The sequence below is a fragment of the Anopheles nili genome, chromosome 2, assembly GCF_943737925.1.
Source record: "Anopheles nili chromosome 2, idAnoNiliSN_F5_01, whole genome shotgun sequence".
NCBI classification, from domain to species: domain Eukaryota; kingdom Metazoa; phylum Arthropoda; class Insecta; order Diptera; family Culicidae; genus Anopheles; species Anopheles nili.
Window position 1 is genome coordinate 16603043 of NC_071291.1, and position 25023 is coordinate 16628065.

At 44.4% G+C, this 25023-nt stretch overlaps 5 protein-coding genes across 5 annotated transcripts; 3 read left to right on the forward strand and 2 right to left on the reverse strand.

The window, feature by feature from the left end:
* Positions 1–55: 55 nt before the first annotated feature.
* LOC128730705 (uncharacterized) lies at positions 56–1249 on the reverse strand. Its single transcript, XM_053823786.1, has 2 exons — positions 1065–1249; positions 56–998 (listed from the first exon to the last, which is right to left on the reverse strand). Exons 1-2 carry the CDS (start codon positions 1247–1249, stop codon positions 56–58), a joined length of 1128 nt encoding a protein of 375 aa, XP_053679761.1.
* Positions 1250–2445: 1196 nt separating this feature from the next.
* Positions 2446–4441, forward strand: LOC128731153 (arrestin domain-containing protein 17). The gene is made up of 5 exons (XM_053824251.1): positions 2446–2566; positions 3104–3441; positions 3534–3716; positions 3790–3975; positions 4047–4441. The coding sequence occupies exons 1-5, from the start codon at positions 2446–2448 to the stop codon at positions 4242–4244; spliced, it is 1026 nt and encodes a 341-aa protein (XP_053680226.1). The 3' UTR covers positions 4245–4441.
* A 111-nt stretch (positions 4442–4552) lies between these two features.
* Positions 4553–6906, reverse strand: LOC128732087 (X-ray repair cross-complementing protein 6). Its single transcript, XM_053825249.1, has 8 exons — positions 6700–6906; positions 6023–6639; positions 5807–5947; positions 5472–5747; positions 5305–5402; positions 4949–5226; positions 4756–4884; positions 4553–4684 (listed from the first exon to the last, which is right to left on the reverse strand). Exons 1-8 carry the CDS (start codon positions 6904–6906, stop codon positions 4565–4567), a joined length of 1866 nt encoding a protein of 621 aa, XP_053681224.1. The 3' UTR covers positions 4553–4564.
* A 1110-nt stretch (positions 6907–8016) lies between these two features.
* LOC128731393 (cytospin-A) lies at positions 8017–24960 on the forward strand. Its single transcript, XM_053824510.1, has 14 exons — positions 8017–8184; positions 8307–8806; positions 12724–13447; positions 13569–13745; positions 13832–13933; positions 18651–19505; positions 19572–19881; positions 20365–21798; positions 22009–22160; positions 22255–22470; positions 22539–22665; positions 23875–24003; positions 24272–24546; positions 24624–24960. The coding sequence occupies exons 1-14, from the start codon at positions 8017–8019 to the stop codon at positions 24711–24713; spliced, it is 5259 nt and encodes a 1752-aa protein (XP_053680485.1). The 3' UTR covers positions 24714–24960.
* LOC128731395 (uncharacterized) lies at positions 15945–18160 on the forward strand. The gene is made up of 2 exons (XM_053824513.1): positions 15945–17689; positions 17792–18160. The coding sequence occupies exons 1-2, from the start codon at positions 16033–16035 to the stop codon at positions 18016–18018; spliced, it is 1884 nt and encodes a 627-aa protein (XP_053680488.1). The 5' UTR covers positions 15945–16032; the 3' UTR covers positions 18019–18160.
* Positions 24961–25023: the final 63 nt, after the last annotated feature.

Here is a 25023-nt window from a genome sequence, read left to right on the forward strand (position 1 = left end):
GCGCTAAAAATAAATAAAAACCTGACATGAAAAACCAATGTTAATTACATGGTCCCTACTTACAATTTATAGTTGGGGTAGCAAAAAGTAGCGGGATTTGAATGTCACTTGAGGAGTTGGAACTTTCACTAGCATGCCTAGCTGAAAGTTTTTCCGTCGCATCAATTTCCGTTGCTCGCGTGTTTCTTGCTCCGGTACTGTCGGCGCACTGGAGCACGATTCTTCCATTGGTTGCATTTTGGCATAATTGGTCAAGAAAAAACTGCTTCCTTTGCTCATCACCTGGTTGTCCCTTGTATACTGCATTTATGTAATGTTGCAAAAAATCGTAAACATTTTCAACCTTCTCTTCATTGACGGCATGCACTAACGAGCCCCCGTGATCATTATCATGTGTTGTGTTGATAAAACTGGTATCATATAATTGGGTTTTCAAAAATTGGGAGTTAGGCCTACGAGGCAACGGCCACCAGGAATTATTGAATTTGTTCTTCTGCGTTACAATAGTGATCATTGGTGTCGTTAAATGCATGGGTATTTCGGTTACACTAGTAGTTTTTCTTGCCATAGGTGTGTCGGTGTAGGGCAAGATATTTAGATTATCTTTGTAATATTCGTCTTCAAATCCTGCATTACTTTGTTCATTCTCTGACATATTTCCACTATCCAACGATCTTTCGACGAGTTTCTGAAGCGTCATTAGAAGCCGTTTTTTTGTATCTTTCCGACAACAAGGAGGACAGGGATCCATAAGTCTTCGAAGTATCTCATATCGACATGGTTCATCATAGAGCGGTTTACACAGTTCACATCTTCGCTCCAATTCCGCAATTATTTCCTCCAATTCGGCAATCAAACGATTCTTCCACATATCGGGAGATTTAGTCGTTATTAACCCGCAGGCCATCAGCCTGTGACGGAAAAGTTCTGCCACTGAAGCTTTTCCTCTAATTGAGTGTAATGGTTCTTCGTCGTGTTGCTCTGAAGAAAAATATTCACTACAGCATAACACAAACGGTTATAGCATAATAGGTTTAGTCGCAGACTGCACAGTTAATACATACCCGTAATAAGGATGATCAATTTCTACGATTTGTCGTCGCAACTCGTCTGTTTGTCTTTTCATTTTAGACGGACTGGACCGGAAAGACCCCCGGCGCCTACCAAAAGTTTTGAAAATAGAAGCAGGTCGAGCGCATGCTATCGAAACTAGACATAGAGACACCACAACAGCGCGGACGATGATCATTCTGCCTCAATGTTGCTACAACACTTGTAGACAAAAAACCCTCGCTGTCTCTTACTTATGGACGTTTTCATTGCCATTCCATCGGATGCTTTCTTCGTCCGGTACACGATCAAATGAATTTATTGTAAACAAACGTGATGCTGGTTCAATCTCTAAGCCATCACATTCGAGTAACATTTAAAATTTAATTTGAACAAATTAAATATAAAACAAAGCATTGCTGGAGTTTGATATTGTTTTTGTCTGCCAAACAAAACTAACATGTCTAGAAATCAAAACATGAAGCTTGACTGTAGCTAGACGCTGCACGATGACCCTCACCATCTTCTTCGTACTAGAGTACACGAAAGACTTGAGACGGCCACAAGCGACGAACCTTTTAAAAAAGCTCAGCAAACAATACTCCACCACAGACGACGGGTGATGCGCAATGAAAGGGTGGGTGGGTGAGTGGTTTGGATGGAATAAACGTGACTTTGTGGAGCAAGCGAAAAAAAAGACGGATGGCCCTTTTGAGCAGAACAAAGATGGGTGTTCAAAAACGGTAAACATAAAGCATAACGTAGTGCGACGATGGAGCACAAGTGGGGATCACGTTTGTAAAGCTTTACATCATTTTATTCGTATCACGCATACATTGAGCTAGTCGCACCCATACATCGAGAAAATAAGGGTGGAATCACCCCAAACTGGTACAAACACCACTGTGGGGCCAACCGACACGAGACAAGGCTGAAAGTTATGCGTTGGTTCATTCGTCTGCTTCAACCTGGAACTTGTGGTGCGCTACAGAAGCAAGTTATGATTGAACAGTTATGGGGCATATGTAAATCAGTGATTGTGGTGTGTCTTGCTCGAGTGTAGCATAAATGTTTCCGTTGATCAACGATCGTTGAAGAATGGTTGAGTTTAGTGTTACTGATTGGGTTTGATTTGGTGTTATTCAGTGCCTTTGTTAATAATAACGTTTCAAATGCGAGTAGAACCATTGGTCTAGAGGAGAAACAATACTTGCGCATCCCATACACTCTTTGGTAGTGGAAAAGCTTCAAATCGGACGATCGTCAATCGTTGTGACGATCACAACATCATCAGCACCAGTACCGTCTCCACTCAATGACACCACGGTTGGGCGACGTTGAAAATACACATTACTCGCTCCAACAGGAAAAGTCTGCCGTTGGTAATTTTCCAGTATGCCACGAAAATTGCTAAAGTTTCTGATCCTCTTTGACAACTCGTCCCTGCTGTACTTTCCTGGACAATTCCTGTCCGGACGGGTACTGCTGGAGCTGCAAGATGATACACCGGTTCTGGGTAAGTTTGCGTATGCTATGTGGCGTAACGTCGTATGGGCTTGTGAGCTGAAATTGATTCTCCGCTAACCTTTAACCTTGGAGGCCGCGTCCAACGAGCTTTTTTACCACGCCTATGTGTCAGTCCTGCCAAGGTCCGCGCATGCTTGAGTAATATGCGAGCTATGCCTCCCCTTTGGTTTTTCTCATTTCAATCAAGTTGATTATATCGTAAGTTTTTCACAAACTACCTATAGCAAAATAATAATAACATCCAAATCTTACCATTTCCATACTCTAATTAAGTACAAAATGACAAACCTATACGATAAGATATGTACTATGTTGTTCTTATAATTTGCCAAGGGGTTATTTAAATAATTTTGAAAACTGCATTCATGTTTGCTGAGTTGGGCGACGTATCCGTTCATCCGTTCAGGATGACATCATAATTAAGGCCAAGGAAAGGGTATGGCAAACAGGGACGGACGAATTATTTGCTGAGGCTATTACGTAAACGAACGATTCAATTGATGATGGATGCTTTTCCCTTTTATAGGACTTTATTTTCATGTTGTTGGCGAATGCGTGGTGCGAGTGCGTTCGACCCGGCACGAGCGATCGTACGACAAGGAAAACTATATTGACTTTCGCATGAGATTGCTAGGCGACTCGGACAACCAAGGTCCTACGATTCTGTCCCCCGGTATTCATAGCTTCCCGTTCAAGCTCGGTCTACCGGTTGATCTCCCGTCGACCTTCCTTGGACGGTATGGTTGGGTGCAGTATTTTTGCAAGGCCGGTCTGCGTGAACCTTCCGGGCTAATTCACAAAAACCACCAGGTGTTTATCGTAATGAATCCTATTGACTTGAATCTCGAACAACAGTATCTGGCGGTAAGTGACAAACAAAAAATTTTTTACGAACGATTCGTATTACTATTCTTGCACTAGCAGCGATGTAACCAACGGTGTTCTTTTATTTCTAGGATCCTTTTAAATGTAACATTGAGCATAATCTCGGCATGGCATGTGTTGGAGGAGGGATCGTAAAGTGTAAGATAATTCTCGACCGAGGTGGCTACGTGCCTGGAGAGTCAATTATGATCACAGCGACTGTGACAAACGCTAGTAGTGTTACGATTAAATCGACAAAAGCTGCACTCACAGAGGTACGCATAGCATGGGTGCGATATGTTTCATGGAGGTCACACATCCTTTTGAATGCTTTACTATTGCTTACAGACGATACAGTACTTTGCACGTGATAAAGTCATTCAGACAGAAAAACGAGAGTTGGCAGTGATAGCCCGAGGAAAGATACGGGCTGGTCATAGGGATGAATGGCAGAACGAATCCCTCTACGTGCCACCACTGCCACCAACGAACCTGCGTGGATGTCATTTGATAAGAATACAATACGACGTTTGTGTAAGTACATGTTTCTTTTGAAACGATATGATATAGTTAAAAATGTATTTTTTCTATAATTTCCTCAACAGTTCTTAATCGAACCAAAATCGTTGGAAAAGCAAATCAAATTACAGCTGCCTATAACGCTCGGTACGTACCCCTTCAAAACCGCCGATGGTGACGACACAAACGAGTGGGCCGAAACCATTTACAAACCGGAAACACATTATCCGTCCACGTTGCCCATCTTTCGACCATGGTTGCATGAAAAAAATGATGAAAAATAAGCATACGACATGATCTAACTCGCCTAAACGGTCGACATAGTTGGTTGATTAGCGTAACAAGTAGCACTAGTAGGCTGCGCGGAAATGAGCAATGGCCGATCGCAGGTGGTGCCATACATTAAAAATATAGCCAATTTAATGAAAAGGAGAAGAGAAAAAGGGAATACTTATTCCTACGAGCAAACGCGGAATACATTGGGAGCAAATATTTCTGTGACAGTTGAAATTACAACATATGTAAAAATATTAAAACAATAAAAGATTAATATAAACTCTTATAATATTTATTCGCTCAAAATTTTTAAACAGCAATGGATAGATTAGTTATTTTCCAAATCTCGAATTTTGGCTGCTAAGTCTGGTTTTGTTAGCTTAGAAATCCCGGTAACACCTTGTTTTTGAAGGTATGCCTTCAACATAGCCACGGAGATATTCGTTACCTACAATAACACAATGAACAACAATGTGGCTACATTCATTGTAAGTTGATGGATAGTTAGAATGTACTTACATTGCCTTGTTTTACCATTTCTACAAGATCTTCGTCATTTAACGATTCCAACCTTGCGCTTTTGGACCTGGGTTCATTTTCATTATTTGCTCCTTCGTTTCGACGACGCTTGGCAACTTCCTCGGGATCCTGTAACATAGAAATAGATCATTACTGTTTGTTGCAAATATCATCCTCGTTGTCCGAACTATACCTCTCCAAACATATCCTGCATGCTGGCCATAATGGGTTCTAATTTTGAATCAATTTTTTCATTATCTGGCTGCGAAGCATCATATAGTTCGGCATCTTGCTCATCAAATAGCAGCGATTCGATATTGATAAACAGATTTTGCGGCAAAGGGTTGTCAAAGTGAGCGGGATGGAATTTAAATTTGATCTTTTTGATGACAAATTTGAACACATCTGTCTGCTCGTCGGTCACTTCAGGTATTTCGGCATCTTCAAGAATGGCTAGTTTTCGAATATCAGCTAAAATGTAAACGAAAGTTATTTAGATCAAATTAAATTATGGCGCCAATTGCTTGAACTGAACTAAATCTGTCTTACCGGTGAATGGAATGAACTTGACTCTAAAGCCAACAGGTCGACTGACTTCTCCGGATGGAACATCTGTCGATTCTGTTTGAGGTATCAATGCTACCAGTCTAGAAAAATACCGTTATACATTAACTGTTTGTAATTATTGGCGATAGTTAGTACTTTGAGATAGTTACTTTGAAGGTTGCTTTCGGCGCATAGTCAAAATGCATAAGGCCACCTGCTCCTTTTCAATGCATTTTTCATAAAGTGCTCGAAAGAGCGTCGTCGAGCCATTGATGTAACTTTCATTTGGATACAGGAACAAACTGGGCCTAATATGGTTGGTTGTTTTGACTGAAAAAGCAGGTTTGAATCCTAGAAGACGTATGCCTGGAGGTAAAATCTGCTTCATAAGCACGACTTCCTCTGGCTTGAACGACACGGTTTCCCCACCAACGGTTATTGATTTCCTAAAGCAAAAAGGGTCCGCATACAGTACTAATCGTAGAAATACTAATTTTACTGTTACCTCTGATTGCCTGGTAACAGCGCTTTGGTTTCTTCTTCTTCTCGTTCATCGGAAAACGTGCTAGCCATGTGCACTCGTTTAGAAACAATCACTTGGTTGGTTGATCTTAACAATTTAACCTTTTTAGGCATGCGAGGTTTTCTGCAAAAGCAAAACCGAGTTTAAAAATACCCATATGTATTTGGAGAACCATAGTTGAACAGCCTCGATACATGCCTCGATAACGAATACACATTAACACCAAGTGAAATAGAGTCGGATAGATGCCATTTTAGATGAACTATACTTCGATTTTGATAGTTTCTAACAAATAACCGTTGAAGTAATAGCTCCTTCGATCTCTGGTATACCGGTGCTGCAAATTCATCCGTATCTTGATTCAGCACGGTGCATATAAACTCTTTATAAAATTTATCGCAATCGAATGTGTCGCTCATGGGAACTAACTCAAAAAATATTTCCTTCTGCTGTAGATCTCTTGCCTTTACAAGCGTCTGCTGATATTCGCTGCTGCTGCTTTCGTGCGGTTGATCATTGCTGGTAAACAGCACGATCGTGGATTGCTCCAGTTTGTATCCGCAATGGGAAAACATTCGAGAACAAAGCCAAAATACGTTCGAAAGGTTTGTGTCGTGAGCATGCCCGTACAATGCATCAAATCCGAAAAAGTCGTCTGATTCACGCATTCCCCGTAGTTTGCGTATCATTTCAACAGACACGGCACTCAAAGGTAGATATATAGCGCACTGTTTTGGTGCAACTAGTCCCGGTTGAAGTGGTTCTCCACTCTCTGGCGTAGGACTGTTTTTAATGTTGTAAAACACTACTCCCATCTGAAAAAATAGTACACCATCTCTATTGGTTCAGCATTGCAAAGATATACACATACGTACCAAATCCTTTTCGTTGGTGACCACTTTATTCCGCATCATTGCTTCAGTAATGAAAAGAGTTTGTAGAAAGGCCGTATTTGAACCATCTTCAAACATATAGCCAGCACAATCGATAACCAATATAATTCCAGATCGGCCTGTAAAAGGTTCGTCATACTCATCGTCATCTTCTTCATCCGAGTGATTAGACCGCCAATTTGCACTCATGCCTGATAGTTTCACTAGATTTCGCCAACAATAACAAAATTAAGAGACCTTTGAACACTTCAATGGTTCAATTCGCACTGTGTGGGATGTCGTGTAAATTCCTGAAAGTGGCGCGAAGAATGTACCACCTATTATTTATAAACAAACCCGAGACCGGCACGGGCCACTGGAACGAGCTATGGATAACTGTCATGCGCTAACGGCACTCGCTGTCAACAACGCATTTTTTCGGATAAACAACAAACGGTGAAAATCTCCCGTTTGCGTTTGTCCTGTGTATTTTGTCCCAGTGTATTTTGTGTGGTAAAAATTGAATGGCAATCTTTCGCCAATTTGTTTAGTTCAAAAGTATACATTTTGGGTGAGTTGTATGCATTTGTTTATGTTGATAATTGCCAGTTTTGCCATCACTGCAATGCAGTCCCAGCTGATGTAAAACGATGCCGGTTGGATTATTGATCCATGTTTTTGTTGTAAATATGTATGTGATTTACATGTCCCTTTATTGCCTCAACGAATTGAAATAAATTACTTGTAATTTGAAAAATTGATGGAATCAGATAAGAAAATTACTCAATTATATGTGCAGATAATTTAATTAGTTAGTTTACAAAGAAATATTAAAATTGAAGTTTGTTACCGGTATTTTTGATAGAATAATTAAAATAGAAATAGCACTACTAACTAGTAATAATAAAATACTAGTAAATAATAAAACTAATACTAGTTATTGTATTTAGATTATCGATTATTATTCGACTCACCTTAATACCAGGTTGATATTTTGTTGAGAACAGCACCAGCTTTCATTCTCACTAGCTTCGCAAGGCCGATACGCGTAACTAATTACATGAATCATTTCCCCTAGCATGCCTAGGCTTATCTAATTTGTTGATGTAAAAGAGTATCGTCATGAAGAAAGATAATATTTCTTCCAATGTTTTGTGAACACAAACACAATTAAACAGGGGTCTGGAATATCTGAAATCTTATCAGTTGAGCGCACTTGAAGCCTCCATACGGCCAGTTGAACACACCATTTTTAGCCTTCTCGATAGTAGACAGTTGTTCGCCAAAACTTCACGACGTACGGTGAAAAAGAGTGTAGCTATGAGTACATTAAAGCAGAAATTTCGAAACGTTTTTTCGTGGCAGCACGATATTTACGATTTCGAACCTGTCGCTACAGAACCTAACAGTACTGTGCAACCTTCAGATATCCCCAAAAAAGAAATTAAAACAAATCGATTCCTGAAAGGAACCTCCTCAAAACCCACGGTATAGTATATAACTTTGTGACATAGGTTATCTGCAAATTAAGCCCCCGTACCTGTTTTTCAATATGTCTAAGAATAGATATAATTCTGTGCTAAAAACTGCTCACAATTTATCCTTTACAGATAGTGTCTAAGAAAGGAGGTACCAACCAAACTGCGAAAATCAATAAAAAGCGACTAAACCAAGTAAATATAGCTAGAAATTCATCGGTAACTTCGGCGCAGCTAAATGCTGCTGTTCCCCTAGTGAATATTCGACGGGCGCCATCAGATAGATCTGTCCTATCAGAGTTCGACAGACAGCTGCCACCTAGAACGCGGCCGGGAGCAGTTACTCGTCCTGCAACGGTAGCTACTCTGGGAACATTATCATCAGCCGTTCAATCCGTCACATCAAAAATATCGAGCCGTGAAACTTCCTCTATTTCTTCCACACTACCAAATACCGCACAAACAGGGATAACCGTTCTACGTAAAGCTCCTCCGGCTCCGGTAGATAACAACGGTGATAGTGAAAGATTGTTTCTACGTACACCTAAAAAACAACAACCAGGATCACCTACTACTCCAAACCGAGCCTCAGTTAAGCGAAAACCTTTGCTGAGTGCATTCGGAAGGCAAAGGTAAGCAAAGCGAACAGCATACAACATTTTCCTGTTGCTCAAAATGGAACATCCTACCATCCTGTTGCTTAAACCATTTGTCCGCTAGCATGATAACTATATTATTCTGCACACACGCTCGTATGGTTGCCCGGTAATGCCAAACGGTGTAAACTGGAGCAATCCATTTTACTTTCATTTAAAGGGGGGATTAAGAGGACTCTGTAGTTCTGTGGATTATCGATGTGATGTAATTAGCCGCACTGTATGTCCCCGGTATAATTAGTTTAAATTGAGACACGTAAACCCCTGCGGGTAATTCTAATTCTTATAGAACGCGGAGTGTGTCCTCGCAACTTTGCTGCGCGTAAAACCATACAAATGTTAAATTTCATTTCCAAAGGAAATAATAAGGTGTCTTATAGGCGGTAGCTTACCCGATGATCGAGCGAAAGAAGACACATTTCTATACTCGTTACTTGGCGCTTGAAATGCGCAATATTACGCAAGAAAGCGCCAGATAATCCTAGAGGGAAATGAAATGGTTGACTATAATGTAAAGTGCACTGGCGATCGAGAAGTACAGTTCACATTTCGAACACAGCCCAACGGTTTGAATTTCGGAGCCCGTTTCGGAGGGTAACGATCTACAACGGTTGACAGTGGTCGAATAAAACCGGTTCATGCGCATCGCTGACCTGACAGTTGGCTGCACCATTCGAACCGGTTGGTTGTTGCGTCCGATCGTGGCCGTGTTTGCTTGCGCTGACATTAAAAAAATGAAATGAAAAATTAGCCCCGTGCTCCGACAGTTTACGTTTTTCGCGGACGCTTCCATTTGAGTGCTACCGGAGCGGGTCGTGTTTCTCTGGCACGCCACGAAACCGTGCCGTACGCGGTGAAATAGTGTCGTGCATTCGTAGAAAGCATCCAAGATGGGCGACCCAACTTACTTATGTGTCTATTTACGAAAAACAGTGCATCGAAAACTGGACGTGTAACGAACGTTAGTGAAGAATGATCGCCTTGTGAATGTTACTGAAGCGGTGGCTTCCAGTTTGGTGGTTGATTCGTGAAAGCAGTGGGTTTCGTTTTGCGCAGATTGCTTATTCTTAAACGTGCGCATGCCCAACTAGGTCCGTGCGAAATAGTGTTAATATGTGGCTTTTTAGCATCCAAGCAGGCTTCCCTTAGTAGCATCGTTATTGTGGATCGCAAACCCCAACCACTATGGTATCGCCAAGCTGAGGGAAGAGACGTGAGCAAATTCCCGTTTCTGTTGACTTCTCCGATGCGATTTCCACGGTGGCTCCGGCGTTAAAAATCAAAGCTGAGACACTCGCTATTTCCCACAAATCTTCTTCTCTCGATGTCCGTCACCCTTTTTTTTCTCAAACCTAAAACTCAGCACACCCTTGCGCTTTAATTGATGGCGTGTGCTTTTGGCTATGGTTCATTATTATTTACCGTATGTATGTTTCTGGGCTGCTTTCTCTTTGAGAACCGAACCGAGGCACGTTTGGGTCCCGTCGTACACGCTCTCTAGACGGCCGTGTGGCGCCTGGCGATCGCATCGCCGTTTCTCTCGTGTATCTCCCTCAGTTTTCCATCCGTAAGATATTGGTCTGCGAGCAAATTGTGAGTGCATCCGAGCAAACCATCCCTCAGCAGGAAAAAGCGGCTCGAGTGCAACCGACAAGATGATGTGGTTCGCCATTGGCATAGCCACATCGTACAAAACCATATCTATCCCGAGCAAACTGCTGGAACGTCAGAGCGATGCACAAAAACACGAAGCTTAGCCCTTTTGGGCTATTTGTTTGTAAACAATCAGCATCCAAAACACGTTGGCGAAAAAACCAAACAGATAGCACTGACGAGTTTGGAAGCGGTCATGTTAAAGGTCGTCATAATTGAGGCAGCAATTAAATATGAGTCCCACGACACTAACAAACAGCGTGCTCGGACATGATGATCGTGAATTAGTTGAGGCAGAGAATGTTAGCTAACCGATGGGAAAGAATGCTTTGTGGCTTACGGTGAATTGAATTGCAAATCTCCAATTCTCGTTGCAGGAGTATAAGCGATCAATAGCATCGAGAATGCAGAAGTAGGGAAAATAACCGACACAATTTATTAGAACGTTTCCCCTAGAGTTCAGAATTGTAAACCATCTCCCGGACATCTCCACGTGCCGCTGAGTCGCACATTGTAGAAAAAAAAACACACATATTGATACACCTTTGCTACCTATTGTAAATCACGTGTGATGGCGCAACGCGGCACAAATTACGCGCCAGTTACACGACCCTGTTGGTAGAACAGCATTTCGCCTTCCTTCGGGAACACGTCATGGGTGCATTTGTTTCAAACAAGATATACAGGAAGTGGTGCGCTCGCATCAGAATAGGTGGGACACTCGGCGATGAAATGCGCGAATAGCTTTGGTTTTATTGGCGACAATTTTCACCGTGCCACGCTACCCCACGCCCACCCACATCATGGTCCAGGTGCTAGAAGGTGCCTGTATTGGCAGGGTTAAATTAATGTACCGCACTTTGCCACAAAACCGTGTAGGAGAAATAATTAAAAACGAAACACCTGTAAAGCGACGCATTGGCGGTTCGCTTGACTGGCGTTGATTGGATTCGATCGGCACAGCGAGACACACGGGGGTTTTGCGATCGCCTAGTCAGTCACACGTCACCGTGGCCGCTGCGGCCGTTGCGGTCGTTTGCGCACGGTCAGGTTGTTTAAGGAAACTGAACCTGACCTTGGAACGATAAGATTAATTGATGCACCTACAATTGTCGCATGCGGCGTACGAGAACTGCATCGCAGAGTTTCTGATGGGGGGAGATACTAGAGATGTAAATTCCCTTTTGCGGTTGATGTGTGTTCTTTTTTCCCCCCTTTCTCTCTCTCTCTCACCCCACGTGTGTACGCGTGCCACACTCGTTTTTTGCCAACCTTCAACTGCGGTGCGCGCAAAAGTGCATACACAGATGCAGTGCGCTTTCGGGAGGCGATCTTTGGCGATCTCTGATCCTCGCGTCGGAGTCTCTTGTCATGTGCGATGGGGTAAGCCGCCAAGCAGCGTATCAAATTGCTCTCGTTTACGGTGGCCTGTGTGATTGCTGCTATTGACGCACGCAGAAAAAGGGGCACATTGCACATACACCAAAGAACGAGCGCGTGCAAAACTGAAACAGACACATCACATGCGTGTGCAACCTGCAACTAGCGCATGGTGCAGCTTTTGTGCGTGGTTTGTTCCGATATCCTGACCCCCGGACCACGCCATCGCATGCGCTCGTCGGTTCTGCAGCCCGTTTAATCCAGTTTCAAACAAACTGCAAACCTGTTTGTGTTGGTCGGTTCGAGCTGGGGCATTTACGGCAGCTGAAACTGTCCTGTTTCGATAGACGCTTGCATTGGGATGCGGGTGATCCTCAGGAAAACCTCAGGCAACACTTCACATGTTGTCCTACTCCCCTCCCGGGATTCGTTCAAAGTTTAACAGGGGTCAATCAATGCGTTCGATGTGCGGCACACCAATTGTCGGAGGATACGCTTAAACCAGCGCACTAATTTGATTATCAATCTCCAGTGAAACTGAAAACAAAATAATGGCATTCCATCGATAGAACACAGACTACTCTGATCACGTTCTAACTAAGCTTGCAAGTTGAACAGTGTGCGAACAGGAGCACGAGCGAGTAGTGCTAAAGCAGTGATATTTTATCATGTCAAAAGAAAGTGGACAAGGTTAAGCAAAAACACACAAGGCAACATTGCGGTGTCGGTGGTACCGTCTAGCACACACATTCCACTCCTGCGGGAAAGGATTCCCGCCCCTCCTCCTCACGAGTCTGCGGCACCCACCACCCTGAGCAAGAGGATTAAACTATGATCAAACTAAAATCCTTGTTCCGTAGAGGCCAAGGTCCGTCGGGACCGAAACATCAGTCACAACAGCCGGCATCTTCCGCGGTCGGGTCTGGCCATGCCGAAGGTGCCACCGGTGGTGGCCTGTCGGCAAATGGTGGCGCCCTGCTGAAGAGTGCCGCGTCCGTATCGAGTTTGGATTATTCCGTTGTCTCCAAACCCGCGCAATCTGCCCGTGGAACCGGTGGGCAACGGTTCAACGGATCGAAGGAAAAGTTGGATCACTCGCATCATCATCACCATCATCATCAGCACCATCATCACCAACAGCAGCAACAGCAGCAGGCACAGCAGCAGCTTTTGTACACTCAGCATCACCATCCGAATAACCAGCACAGCAGGACGGCATCAGCACAGATAGCGCAAATGGCGACCGTGTCAACGAATCACCTGAACAAGCTGGCCTCAGGAGGTCCACTGGGTGTTGGAGATGACGGTGGGCATCTCCACGAGCGTGCCGTGGACGTTGCAAGTGGCATGAGCGCAAGCATGGAACAGCTGACCGCTATCAATTTCGTAGGCCCGGAAATGGGGGCCTCGAACCGGAAGGAGCACACCCAAGCGTCTCCCAGCACGAACGGTCGTGTGGTCGAGCTGCAGGTACACCTTGAGAAGCTGCAAAGCGAAAACCGCCAGCTGGAGGAGAAGATGCACGAGATGAGCAGCGGCCAGGATGAGCTGTTGCTGTTGCGTGACGAAATCGTAAAGCTAAAGGTAGGTACACTACTGCACACTGTACGGATGACGGCAGTGGCTTTGGTGTCCATATCGTTTGCCACAGTGTCGTTGACAGCAATCACCGAGTTTTGTGGTATTTCGTTTCATTTTTCCCCAGACGTTGCACGAGCACAGCACCGGCGAGCTGCACCGGTTGCTGAACGAGAACGAATCCCTCCGGGATCGGCTGAAAAGTGTCGTCCAGTCACCGCTGTCGGATTCCGAAAAGCAGCAGCTCATACGCAACACACAACGGTTGCACAGTTCCGCACCGGCATCGATCGCGCTTCCGAATGTAAGTGTTCCGGTTTGTCCGACCGGTCGAGAGTGACCGCTCGTCCTGACACGTTTGTTGCTCTTGGTCCTGTGGTTTGCTTACAGATCATGGATGCCGAAGGAACACCGTGCGTTACGCCCGACTGGGATAAGCAATCGTCTAGCAGCGAGATAGCAGTGGCGTGTTTGCAGGATAAAATTATTCAGGTCAGTCGCACGCATTCCATTACATTTTCGGGTGGGGTAGAGTAGATTGAAAAGCTTTCTTTTAAGAATGATTGATTCCTTACCTTCGATGGTAACGACAACGTGCGTCAAAGTTCAAAAAAAAGTTCTTCACAGTGTCGAAGAATTGTACTAATGTCAATTTGATGTTGCCTAACACATCACCTGCATGTCCAAGAATTGCCCAAACAGCAACATATTCACATATTTTTGGCAATCTTTTCAAATTACTCGAGATGTTATGGATATTTACCAAAGTTCAAATGCAGACATTCCTCGACCTACACTGTTTGGTCAACGGTTGGCTCTTGCTTGATAACGTGCCCCATAGTACAAACTGATACGACACAACTGTAAATGGGTACGTGTGTTTTCCGTATTTATTTTATTCCCCACCGTAAAGGCTCCCTACGCATTCTCAAGGTGTCTCAGGTATCATGCGCTGGTTAAAGAAGGGTGCGCCTTGGATGGTGTAGATAAGATAACCGGCTGAAAAAAGTACTTGGCGTCTTATAATGTTGCGGCTGTTTATGCAATCTGATTCACGGTGTCTAAGTTGGACGCGAGATATGTTAGTAGACATGGCATGTGAAAAAATATCGTTGAAATTCCAATTGGAATTGCCGCAATCAGAATTGTATTGGACGAAATGATGAAGAAAGGGGTAGAACCGAGTGCAGATTGAATAGTTTATTGGAATCCTATAAAAGAATATCCTGAAAATGTATCCTGATTTTGTTACATTTTCCGATGCTCTCCAATAGATAATTTATTTAGTAAGGGATTCTCTTGTTGAAAGCATGCCGCAATACGCACCCTCAAAGGACGCGCGTGCTATTAGGAATTATTTAAATGCAAATTCAAGCTTTTGTGCTCAAAAGGACACGCAAAAACAGGACATCTCATGTTCTCAATGCCTGTGTCCCTCTTCCTCTATGCGCTCAATGATGTCTCGTGTGTCCTTAAAAAGACATTCTTTTCGATTTGTGAACCATTGACGAGATGGAAAAAATGCATAATGGTCTTATGCGCTGATTGAAACTTACCGACGAGAGCGAGATAAATTCCTACTGAAACAGCTGTTTCTGTAGCGACCGTTCGTCCTGACAGCCGCCAAGAAACGGTCTCCTATGGCCGACCGTCACAGGAGCACGCTCACAGGCTACGTACATTTTTCGCTTTGTACCGGCATCGGTTTGTCTCCGTCCTCACAACGCCGTAGAGGGACCGGCTGTTCCCTTTTGTGCGTCGCTTTTTGCCCCCTGCATGTACGGCATTTAATTGCTAACTGCCTGCTTCCTTCCTTCGAGGGCACTTCCGATCTCTCTACGGCGACAACGTGTAGGAGAAAGAGGGAAAAAAAGCACACAGGCGGGAAAGCAGCTGGCCAGGCTCGCGGGCGCAAAGTAAAAGCAACGGACGCGCGTGGTCCCTAATGCATTGCGTGTATCGTTCGTCCCTCGATCGTTCTTGGCGCATGCGTGCGCACGTTACTGCTGCTGCTGGTGGTGGTAGTGGCGCGTGCTACGATGCAGGACGCAGGAGGCTCAATGCCTCGAAGAAGGGCACATTGACGTGGAAAAACATTGGGGGAAACAGCACCACCGCGTGACGAAGGGAATCGGGACATATAAAATCCTGGGTGGTGGTGGCGGTATGCGAGTGTAAATTTTTAACGAACTTTTGGCCGTGTCGCAGGCTTCCCCTTGGTTAAACTATGCGACCGATCCCCTGTGCCTGCGGTCTTTATGCTCTCTTTTCCGCTTGTGGAAAAGTTTTCTACAACGGATACGCGCGTACACACCACCACCCGAAACCATCCAAACGGCCGGCCAGTTGGATTTCTTGCTTGCGCAGAAGGCTTTTAACCGTTGCGCAGCAAGGACGTCGGTCTTGGGTTTGGTGCGATTCGTGGCTCCCTCTTGTAATGCCTTGTCTGTTCGCTCCCTGGAATCGTGAATCCGTGTTGCAAAGTGAAACAATAAATCGTGGGGTGCAGTTGTGATTTCGAACGTTGTTGTGCAAAAGTTCAAAACCGAGACGGCTTTTGTAAGTGTGTCGTGAAGAAAGTCACCGTTAAAATGACGTCACAGCATAACTACACCAATCCGGCCTTCTGCCAGCAGAGTGAATTCTATACGCCCCCCAGGACGCCTCACGTGGGGTCACTTATGTCGATCGCAGGCACCACCGGCTCGACGGTAATGCAGCGTAACGAGCAGCTAATGCGATCGTACAACCGCATATCGTCGAAGATCGTCAACCGCCAGCACAGTTTGGCCTCGTTCGACCAACGGAAGCGAACCACCGGTTCCCCAATGCCGGGAGGGAAGCCATTAGCCAGCACCCGGCTGTTGGATCGCTACGGTTCCGTCGGTGCAAATGCAACTCAACAACAGCAGCAACAGCAAGGCACAAGTGGCAGCCGCTATGCGTTGGTCCCGGTGGAGGAGATCCCCGTCAGTGTCGTGCGGAAGTATAGCGTCGTGAACGAGACGCAGCTGTCCCTTGGGAGCGTTCCAGGGATCTCACGAAGCGACGAGCTGCTCGATCGCGTCGGAAGCGTGCCAAATTTGAATGGCGGTACAAACGGCCGACGCCACGATCGCGCCGTGGATAAACTGAATCGAACCATGGAGCAAGACGGTGACGAAGAAGCGGAGGAAGTGGACAATCTATCACAGCAATTTTGTAGTTTGCCTCCCATGATGTCGTCTCATTCGACGGCGCTTGATCAGCATTCGAGCTCACGGTTGAAGAATGCCTTCTCGTCTGATTTCGGCTCAAAGTCTTTCATACTGTACGATCAGCGCAATAATCAGCGTTTCGAGATGGTACCGACCGAGGAGGACGAGGAGCTGGTGGACGAAAATCAGGAGATCATTCAGATGCACAATGGTCGAGCTCATCGGTACGCCATCATCCCGAGTGTGGCCGATGACGAGGACGAAACCTGTCTCAGTAACGATGGGAACGGTACCGATGAACCTCCAACGGCCATTCATCGGTCACCGTATGCATCGACCGTGCAGCAACGGTGTGAAAATTATAAACCACAGCTTCCAACCAACGCCGGAAGTGGGTCAGCTACGACCACTCCTTCCAAAGGGAATCCGGGTCGTGAGGAAACGACACCGACGAAAAAGAACCTTGCCACACAAAAGCTGCACGAGCTATTGACGACGCCACAAAAGAAGCCACCAGCAACCCCAAAAACTCCTTATCTCTGTGGAAGTCAGCCGTTCAGTGCAACACCAACCACTACGCCACGACGAGGTGCAATACCACCTTCTGGACCTTCAGGAATGATAGTTTCCAGCACACCGAAGCAACAGCATCATCATCTTCAGCCACAGCAGCATCCGCAGCAGCAGCAGCAGCAGACATGCATCCCGATCCCTACGACGGCCATCATAAGTCCCCGTTTGAATTCGGACATATACAGTGAAAAACCTCTGCCAGATCCGAAGAAAACGGGTAGCTGGGGTCCGGCTCCGAGTGAATCAAAGTCCTGGCAAAAGATGGCCAATGCTTCCGCCACGATCGGTGCCGTTTCGCTAATGTTGATCCTGTGCGGTTTCATGAACTCAGGCCTGAGCCTCTACATGACCTCAAAGTTGGGTCGCGAGTTTTACCTCGATATGGGCATTTTGGCTGGATTTTCCGCGATCGCGCTCGGTATACTTGGCTTCAAGTCACGCCAGTGTGACTGGCTGCCAAATCGCAACTATATGTCAGGTAAGATCTCACTGACCGAGGCGCTAAATTGGACGGCATGCTGTCCTTTTTGCGTAACATTTAGCTCACAATATATATGATCCTTTTTTTTGCTATCAATAGGATACGTGCTGGTTACCATCTTTTCCTTGCTCAATTGTGCTGCGGAAGTAATACTGATGACGATGCACCCATATCCAGGCACACCGCTGAACGATGTAACGACGGGCATAATTTTGGGGCTTTCGTCGTTGATTATTTTGCTGATCAGTCTCGGCGCGATAACCTCTCGTTGGTGCCGCGCGCCACCACCAGATAATCGCGTGGACGTATGCACGACTGGGCCGTGAATGACACACTCCTCGAAGTATGATGGGAAATCGATCCAGACGAGCCTTTAAAACCTTGGTATCGAAGTTGTTTGAAAGAAACATGGATGTGAGTTCTCCATGTTACGCTAGACACGGTTTATAAAGTGTATAATAAGTTAAGCTTGCTACAATATTTATTGTGAAACGTTGCAAACGTTGTGTAGACAACGGACAGGATGGAGATCTTAGTACTTACGATGTGAATAAACGCAATGAGAACATCAGAAGCTACAGGTTGTCGTTCATTTCCGCACAAAGTGTGTGATCACTGATGATGGTGGTGTAAGAGAGCCGTTTCCGCGTGCGTTTTTCCATCGTTCCATCCATTTTTCCATCTTTTATTCCCTCTCACGGATCTCGCGATACATTCTTTGTGATTACATTAATTATCATTAATTTTCGGTTGGCGCAATCGCAAGAATTTAGCGCATGGCAGGTGCAAACTGCGACTCGTCAGCTGTTTCCAAAATTCAGCTGTTGAAAGGCATGAATTAGGCTTACGACACGGTTTCTTCGTTTGCGAATCAATCATTCTTTGCTTCAAACTCTTTTTTAGCAACGTAACATAGGTAGCATTGCGTTTTTGTTTTAAGCAAATTCGTCCTTTATAGATGGAAGAAACACACTACTCGACCAACGAGGAGCTTCAGGCGACGCTTCAAGAGTTGGCTGATTTGCAATCACAAATAATGGAGCTGCAAACGGACAACGAGCGGCTCGTGGAGGAAAAGGACGTCATTTTTCAATCGCTTTGTCGGCAGACTGAAAAGCTTGAAGATTCGCGTACACAGATTGGCACGCTGCAAAACCTATTGCTGCGTGAACCGAATCAGCAGGACGTGACGCCGACCGATCGCGAACAGAAGCTGGTCGATCTGTTAAAAAGTGCCCAGGACGAGCGGGAAGGCTTGATGTTGAAACAAGAAGAAACAAACGCTGAGGTGAACGAGCTGAAAGGAATCATCGACGAGATTACTGGCCAAGTGTCACGGTCCCTGGCTCGGATCAGCATGCTTGAATCGTCCCTCGAAGCGGCAAACGCCGAAAAGAAGGATGTTAACGGTCAGCTTATGGAATCGAAGCAAGATTCTTCCGTAAAACTGATAGAAATCAGTCGATTGACCACGCTGCTTGAGAACGCCCGGGCTAAGATTGACGAACTCGAGCAGGACCGTGCGATGGGTGATAAAACGGATCTAGAGGAGCTGCTGGATGTTGCGCGGAAGGAGAAAGACCAGCTCGAAACGCAGGTTGCGTCGTTGCAGGAGCAGGTTTCCATCAGCCAGTGCGAAATTCAGAAGCTTAACGAACAGCTTGCCCGACTGAACGAAGAGTGCAAAGTCGTGCGCAATAACGCCAAATGTCTCATCTCAGATTTGGAATACAAGAATGAAACCGTAACGCAGGAGAAACAGAAAATTGCAGCCGACTGTCAGCAGTTCCAAGAGTCTATCAACGAGCTACAGGTAATGGGAACGAGCTCCTTTTTTCCTTTCTCCGAGAACGCATTTCTAATTTGCTACACTCAACAGGTTCAAAACAAATGCCTCCTGGAGGACAAATGCCAGCTGGAAACGCTGCTATCGGAAACGCAGAAGCACCTCGGTGAAACCGAGCGCCAGCTAATGGAAAAGACTGAGCAACTAAACCAAGAAACAAGACTTTGGAAACAGGAAGCAGACGAGTGGCAACACTTTCAATCCGACCTGCTGATGACGGTGCGAGTGGCGAACGATTTTAAGACTGAAGCACAAAACGCGCGCGAAAAGCTAGCCCTCGACAATAAGGCCCTGCGCGAGAAGGTGCGCGTGCTCGAGCAACAGATGGACCAACTAAACAAGCGTAAGTACACACATTATTCGGATGATTTAGGAGTATGCTGCGAGATTGTATATAGCGTTGCCTGAAGCTGTAATTTAGCGTTTTATGTATGACAATTTGCATATGCTACTTATGAACTTTACTGAAACTCGATCATTATTACACCAAAACGTACTTAGATAAAAGATTTTCTTCACTATCCTTTTGAATGTTTATTTGAACCTGAGTTTCATTCGTTTTTTTGCAATTTTTATCATGCTTGAAAATTTATTAGAAGTTGTGCTTGTGTAACAGCGTACATTTACTTATTTCTTATTGCAATTAAATGCTCAGAAACATTCTCAAATTGTGAATCCAGCTTAGAGACTGCTATGGATCACCTCTGCCGAAAGGTATAAAGACCAAAGGGCTGTATTATATCGCCCGTAGCATTTGTTTTCGATGATCATCAGCGCTTGGTAGTAATAGGAGAGGTAGGAATAATTTGCGTTTGATATTTCGCAGAACCGTTCAATGGTATCGACAGTGCAAACAATGTGCAGTTGAGTTATGAACGCCTAAACGTTCTCAAGCAGGATTTGTGTGCCTCGGTTGAGAATTTGAACAGTTTCGGTCGGAATGTGGACGAATTTTCACATCGAGTGGAGTTGCTTCGAAAGCAAATGAGCAACTTTCCTCTAGATAGAAAACCGCCTCCTTCAACTTCATCCGTAAGTGTGGCAAACGATATGGCCAAACCACAAGGAACCAAAGACAGCGCAGTGCGTGCTGGCAGATCAAGGAATGATACTGATTCGGATGAGCCACCTCCGCTACCGAAGACGGAACCACCAAAGATGGTTGTTCGATTTGCTGATGATTACTCCAGCGCAAGCGAAGAACCATCGGATAGCTTCGACTACAGCGAGTCAGAAAACGATGAACCGAAGGAGGTTAATATTGCAACGCGAAAATCAACACCATTCCAAAACTCTGACGATAACTATTGGAACAAGATGCCACCGTCGGGGAGTAGTAGCTCGGAAGTAAACGAAGCGAGTGCAACAAGCGATGGAAGCGATGGAAGTGATGACGATCTTTCCCAAGAAATTGGTGAATATGAGCTGATGAATCCACCTGCATTTCGGCCGATCACAACGCTCCAAAGTACAGAAAATTTGTCCCAAAGTTCGTTCGGTTTGTTGAAACCAATTGCGCGATTTGCGTCGAAAAGTACGCAAGATTTGCGCTCTTCTATGCAGGATGACGAAATGTATTACGCGCAGCATAAGCATCGGCATCGAGCCATCAACTTGGCAGACTTTGGTTCCGGTTTGCTGTACTCGAAGAGCACGAATGATCTTATCCTGCCTGACATCGATGGATTAGCGCAGCACAAGGCTTCGTGCAATTTGAGTAAATTTCGCCGGTTTCGCTACGAACGTTCGACCAGTGGTTCCAGTTTGAATAATTTAGCGAAAGTGGATCGTCAGGAGGTGGCTGTTCGTAAAGAGGCGCAAGAAAAGACCACGGCAAAAGATAATTATGCAAACGATGGTTTAAATTCGAACCTGAGTTTATTGCACATTAAAAGTCGACCAGATGAACCGCCTAAACCCGCGGACATGGAGTTGCACACGAGTGTGAAAAGATCGAACGAAAAGAAAAAATTCGAAGTTAAACCACAACCCCTACCGCGAACGGACAGTAATTCAAACGAACGCAAAACGATCGTATACGTAATAGACGATCAAACTAATCAGTTTGTGCTGGAGGAAGAGCTTCTTAGACGCAAACAAGAGCGGGCGAGACAAGCCCCAATCTGGCAGGCACCTGCTGGTTCAAACACCAAATATATTCCGAGTTCCGACTATCATCCAGCCTCCGAGAGACTGTACGAAAACATCCCATATCGTAAAAGTATAGTAGACAAAAATGTTTCCCTTAGGCATGATTCCAGTAAGTTTTTCTTTCCATCTCCGGTTTTCATGTTTGCTTGTATACTACTCTGTGATCCGCTACTTTGTACCGTCGTGTCGCTTTTTGTGTGTACTTTATTGAACTGTGTCTGCCATATTGCAAGATTGACTGATTTATTCCCATCTGCGTGCTCCGATCAGCTCAAAACTACGATCATTCAATATTAAATACGTCCCTTTTTGTTTGCAGTGCTGTCATCTAAAGATGCACAAAATTCTCTCATCACAACCGTGCAACAGGAAATGGCCGTACGGCGGCAGCAAAAATCGGCCATCCAGCGGCAAGATTCGAGGCTATCGGTAAAGAGTCTCATCGAGAGTATTGAAAATTCAGCAAAACAGGTCAGTTATCCACTACTCTGGCAGCAGAATGGAATACAAATTTGGTGTCTGTTCGGTGATTTGATGTGGTTTGATTCGTCTTTTTTTGTTTCAGACCAAATTAAATAGTGAGTCACGATGCAGCTCCAGTTGCAGCATCAACAGCATTCCGGCTGACAGCGATCCTACCGTTGTTGCAACCAAACATTCCTCTCTTGGCAGTGCGAACGACAACGCTAACAATAACAACAACAACAACAACGAAAAGGACAGTATCAGTAACAGCAAGGGTCACGTTAATGGCAATAGCAACGATGAAAATAACGTTATCGTAAGTGTTGATTTGTCAGCTTCAAAGAAGGATGTGTAATGATGATTCTCGCTCTCAAATTCTTTCAGCAAATTCCCGTACAGACACCGGCCAGCGTGCAAACCGCATTGCCAGCCAAAAGTCCCCTGCGCGAGCAACAGCAACCGACCGTGGGAAGCAATTTAAACAGCAATTCCAAACCTACCGCCCTAGCAGGTAAACTACGGCCACGTGTCTATACGAAATGGCCTCCAAAGTAGCTCGCACGTGCATGTAGTATTATTTGTAAACTATAAGCCTGTAGCAGTTGATGTTTGGGCTTGAGATTCTGGTTTATTTTATTTGGTATATTCGGTTTATGGTACCTAAGCTTACAGTTTTTTAGTGCCCTTTAGTGTAGTATAACAATTGATTTTTCTTTAAACAAATGCATCGAATAAATTATGACACTTTAGCGCTGTATATTCCCTAACCTCCTAGTGTAGTTTGTAGACTAACGTTAACAAAGAAACAATACATTATCCGTTACAACCGTGGTTTGTACAAGGCCCTACACGGCACCATGAGTATGTTAGGTACTACTAGGTGGGGCTCCAGAATTGTAGGATCGTTATTAGAACAAAAAAAAACAGTTTCGTTTTGGTGTTTGTGTTGGAATGTTTTAGCCACAATCATGTTCGAATAGTTAACGACATTTAAAAAAAACTTTAAACAGCACATGGTACTCGTTTGTTGCGCCATTTTTCAATCTAAACCAAATGTAAATAAACGCAATATAGCTGAAAATCCCCGAAAGCACAATTAACAAGGCATATTTTGCAGTTTTCCTTGATTTACTTTGCCTAGTATAAATGCCTAACACGAGCTTTAATTATGTGTTTTTTTTTCTTCTCCAATTTGATGCATGGCAGCATTGTTGCTCACGTTTGATAATCACGTTTGTTTGGTGTGCATGCAAGCCTTGTTTCTAGTCGCACTTTATATCTTCTTTAACATTGTTGGCGAACATTAACCTATAGGAATGTTTAGTATACTAATTCTACTGTCGAGTAAGTATAAACTACAGTAATAAAACGTTTTACCCGGCACGTTGATACGAACGTCTCTTAATATGTTGAATAAATCGTCTTCTTTCGGTTCGTATAAAAATAATGGACATATTTGGATCAAAATTCACAATGAGAAACACAGTCAATATTCGGTTAAAATATAAATGCAATTGGATGTTGTCTGTTATTACACTACACCACCGAAATTGGTTTTATTAGTATAACATTATTCTTTCTATTATTCTTTTGTATCTTTAGTTTTGAATTTTCAGTGCTTCGTTTTTCTCAGCCTTCATCCTACATTCATTCTCATTGCGTTTCTTTTTTCGTGTTTTTATTTATTTTTTGTTTTATTTCATTTTCCAACAACTTGTAGACACAGTAATATTGATGAAAAAATCGAATCTCATCACCAGCAACAATGGTTGCAGTGCGCCGTTAAATCCTGCAATTATTTCTCATAAAACGATGGATAATGTGCGACGAAATAGCTACAACGACACAAGTATGTAAACTTGCCTACAACTAACACTGTTTAAAAGCGCTACGGCCTAAACTATTCCTTCGGAAAAGCGCGTGCATCTCTGATAAATTCTATCAACAAATTCGTCTATTGCTTTGTACCTTATAATTTTCTGCTAGTCTTGAGTAGAGTGTGTTTCGAAGCGCATAGTTGCATGCCACCAGCTAGAACAGATCAGACGTTGGTTGTGCCGTAATACAACAGTTCGATATCTTGTGTAATGTTTTATTTTTTGTTTTTCCTTAAACAGGCGAGCGGAAAGATCCGCTGAATGCGCTGGTGAAAAATGGAGGCTCCAAACGCAATGCACTGCTAAAGTGGTGTCAAAACAAAACGGTAGGATATCGGAATATCGACATTACCAATTTTAGCTCCTCGTGGAACGACGGTTTGGCTCTGTGCGCCATCATGCATTCCTACCTTCCCGATCGCGTCCCGTACGATAAGCTCAACCAGAACGATAAGCGACGCAACTTTAGCCTAGCGTTTACGGCCGCCGAAAGTGTTGGCATTCAGACGTCCCTGGTGAGCAGAAGAAGCGGAGTTTGTGGGACAATTCAACCATTATTAACACGTGCCATGTGGTTCATTCTCTCCGACAGAGCATTGACGAGATGTGCCTCGAAGAACGACCCGACTGGCAGCAGGTTATGAGCTACGTGACGGCCATCTATAAGCATTTCGAAACATAGACCATCAACGCAACTGTGCATTCCAATTGCATATTTTACCATTTTTTACCGTAAAGGCCTTTGAAAGTCGTCTACGCAAAGCGCTGCCGCCATCAACGCTGCTGCAGCTATCGGACATCGCATTCCTGTATGGTCCGCTTCTTTTTTTTATTTGTTATTTATTTTATTAGATAAACATTCTCAAAATGATTTGCTATTTAAAATGGAAAACTATCGATGTTGTTGAAATGTATATACAATGAGGAAAAAACAAGAAACAAATCTGTCTATTGTTTACTGTTGATTGATGACAAAAGAAATGAAAGAAACT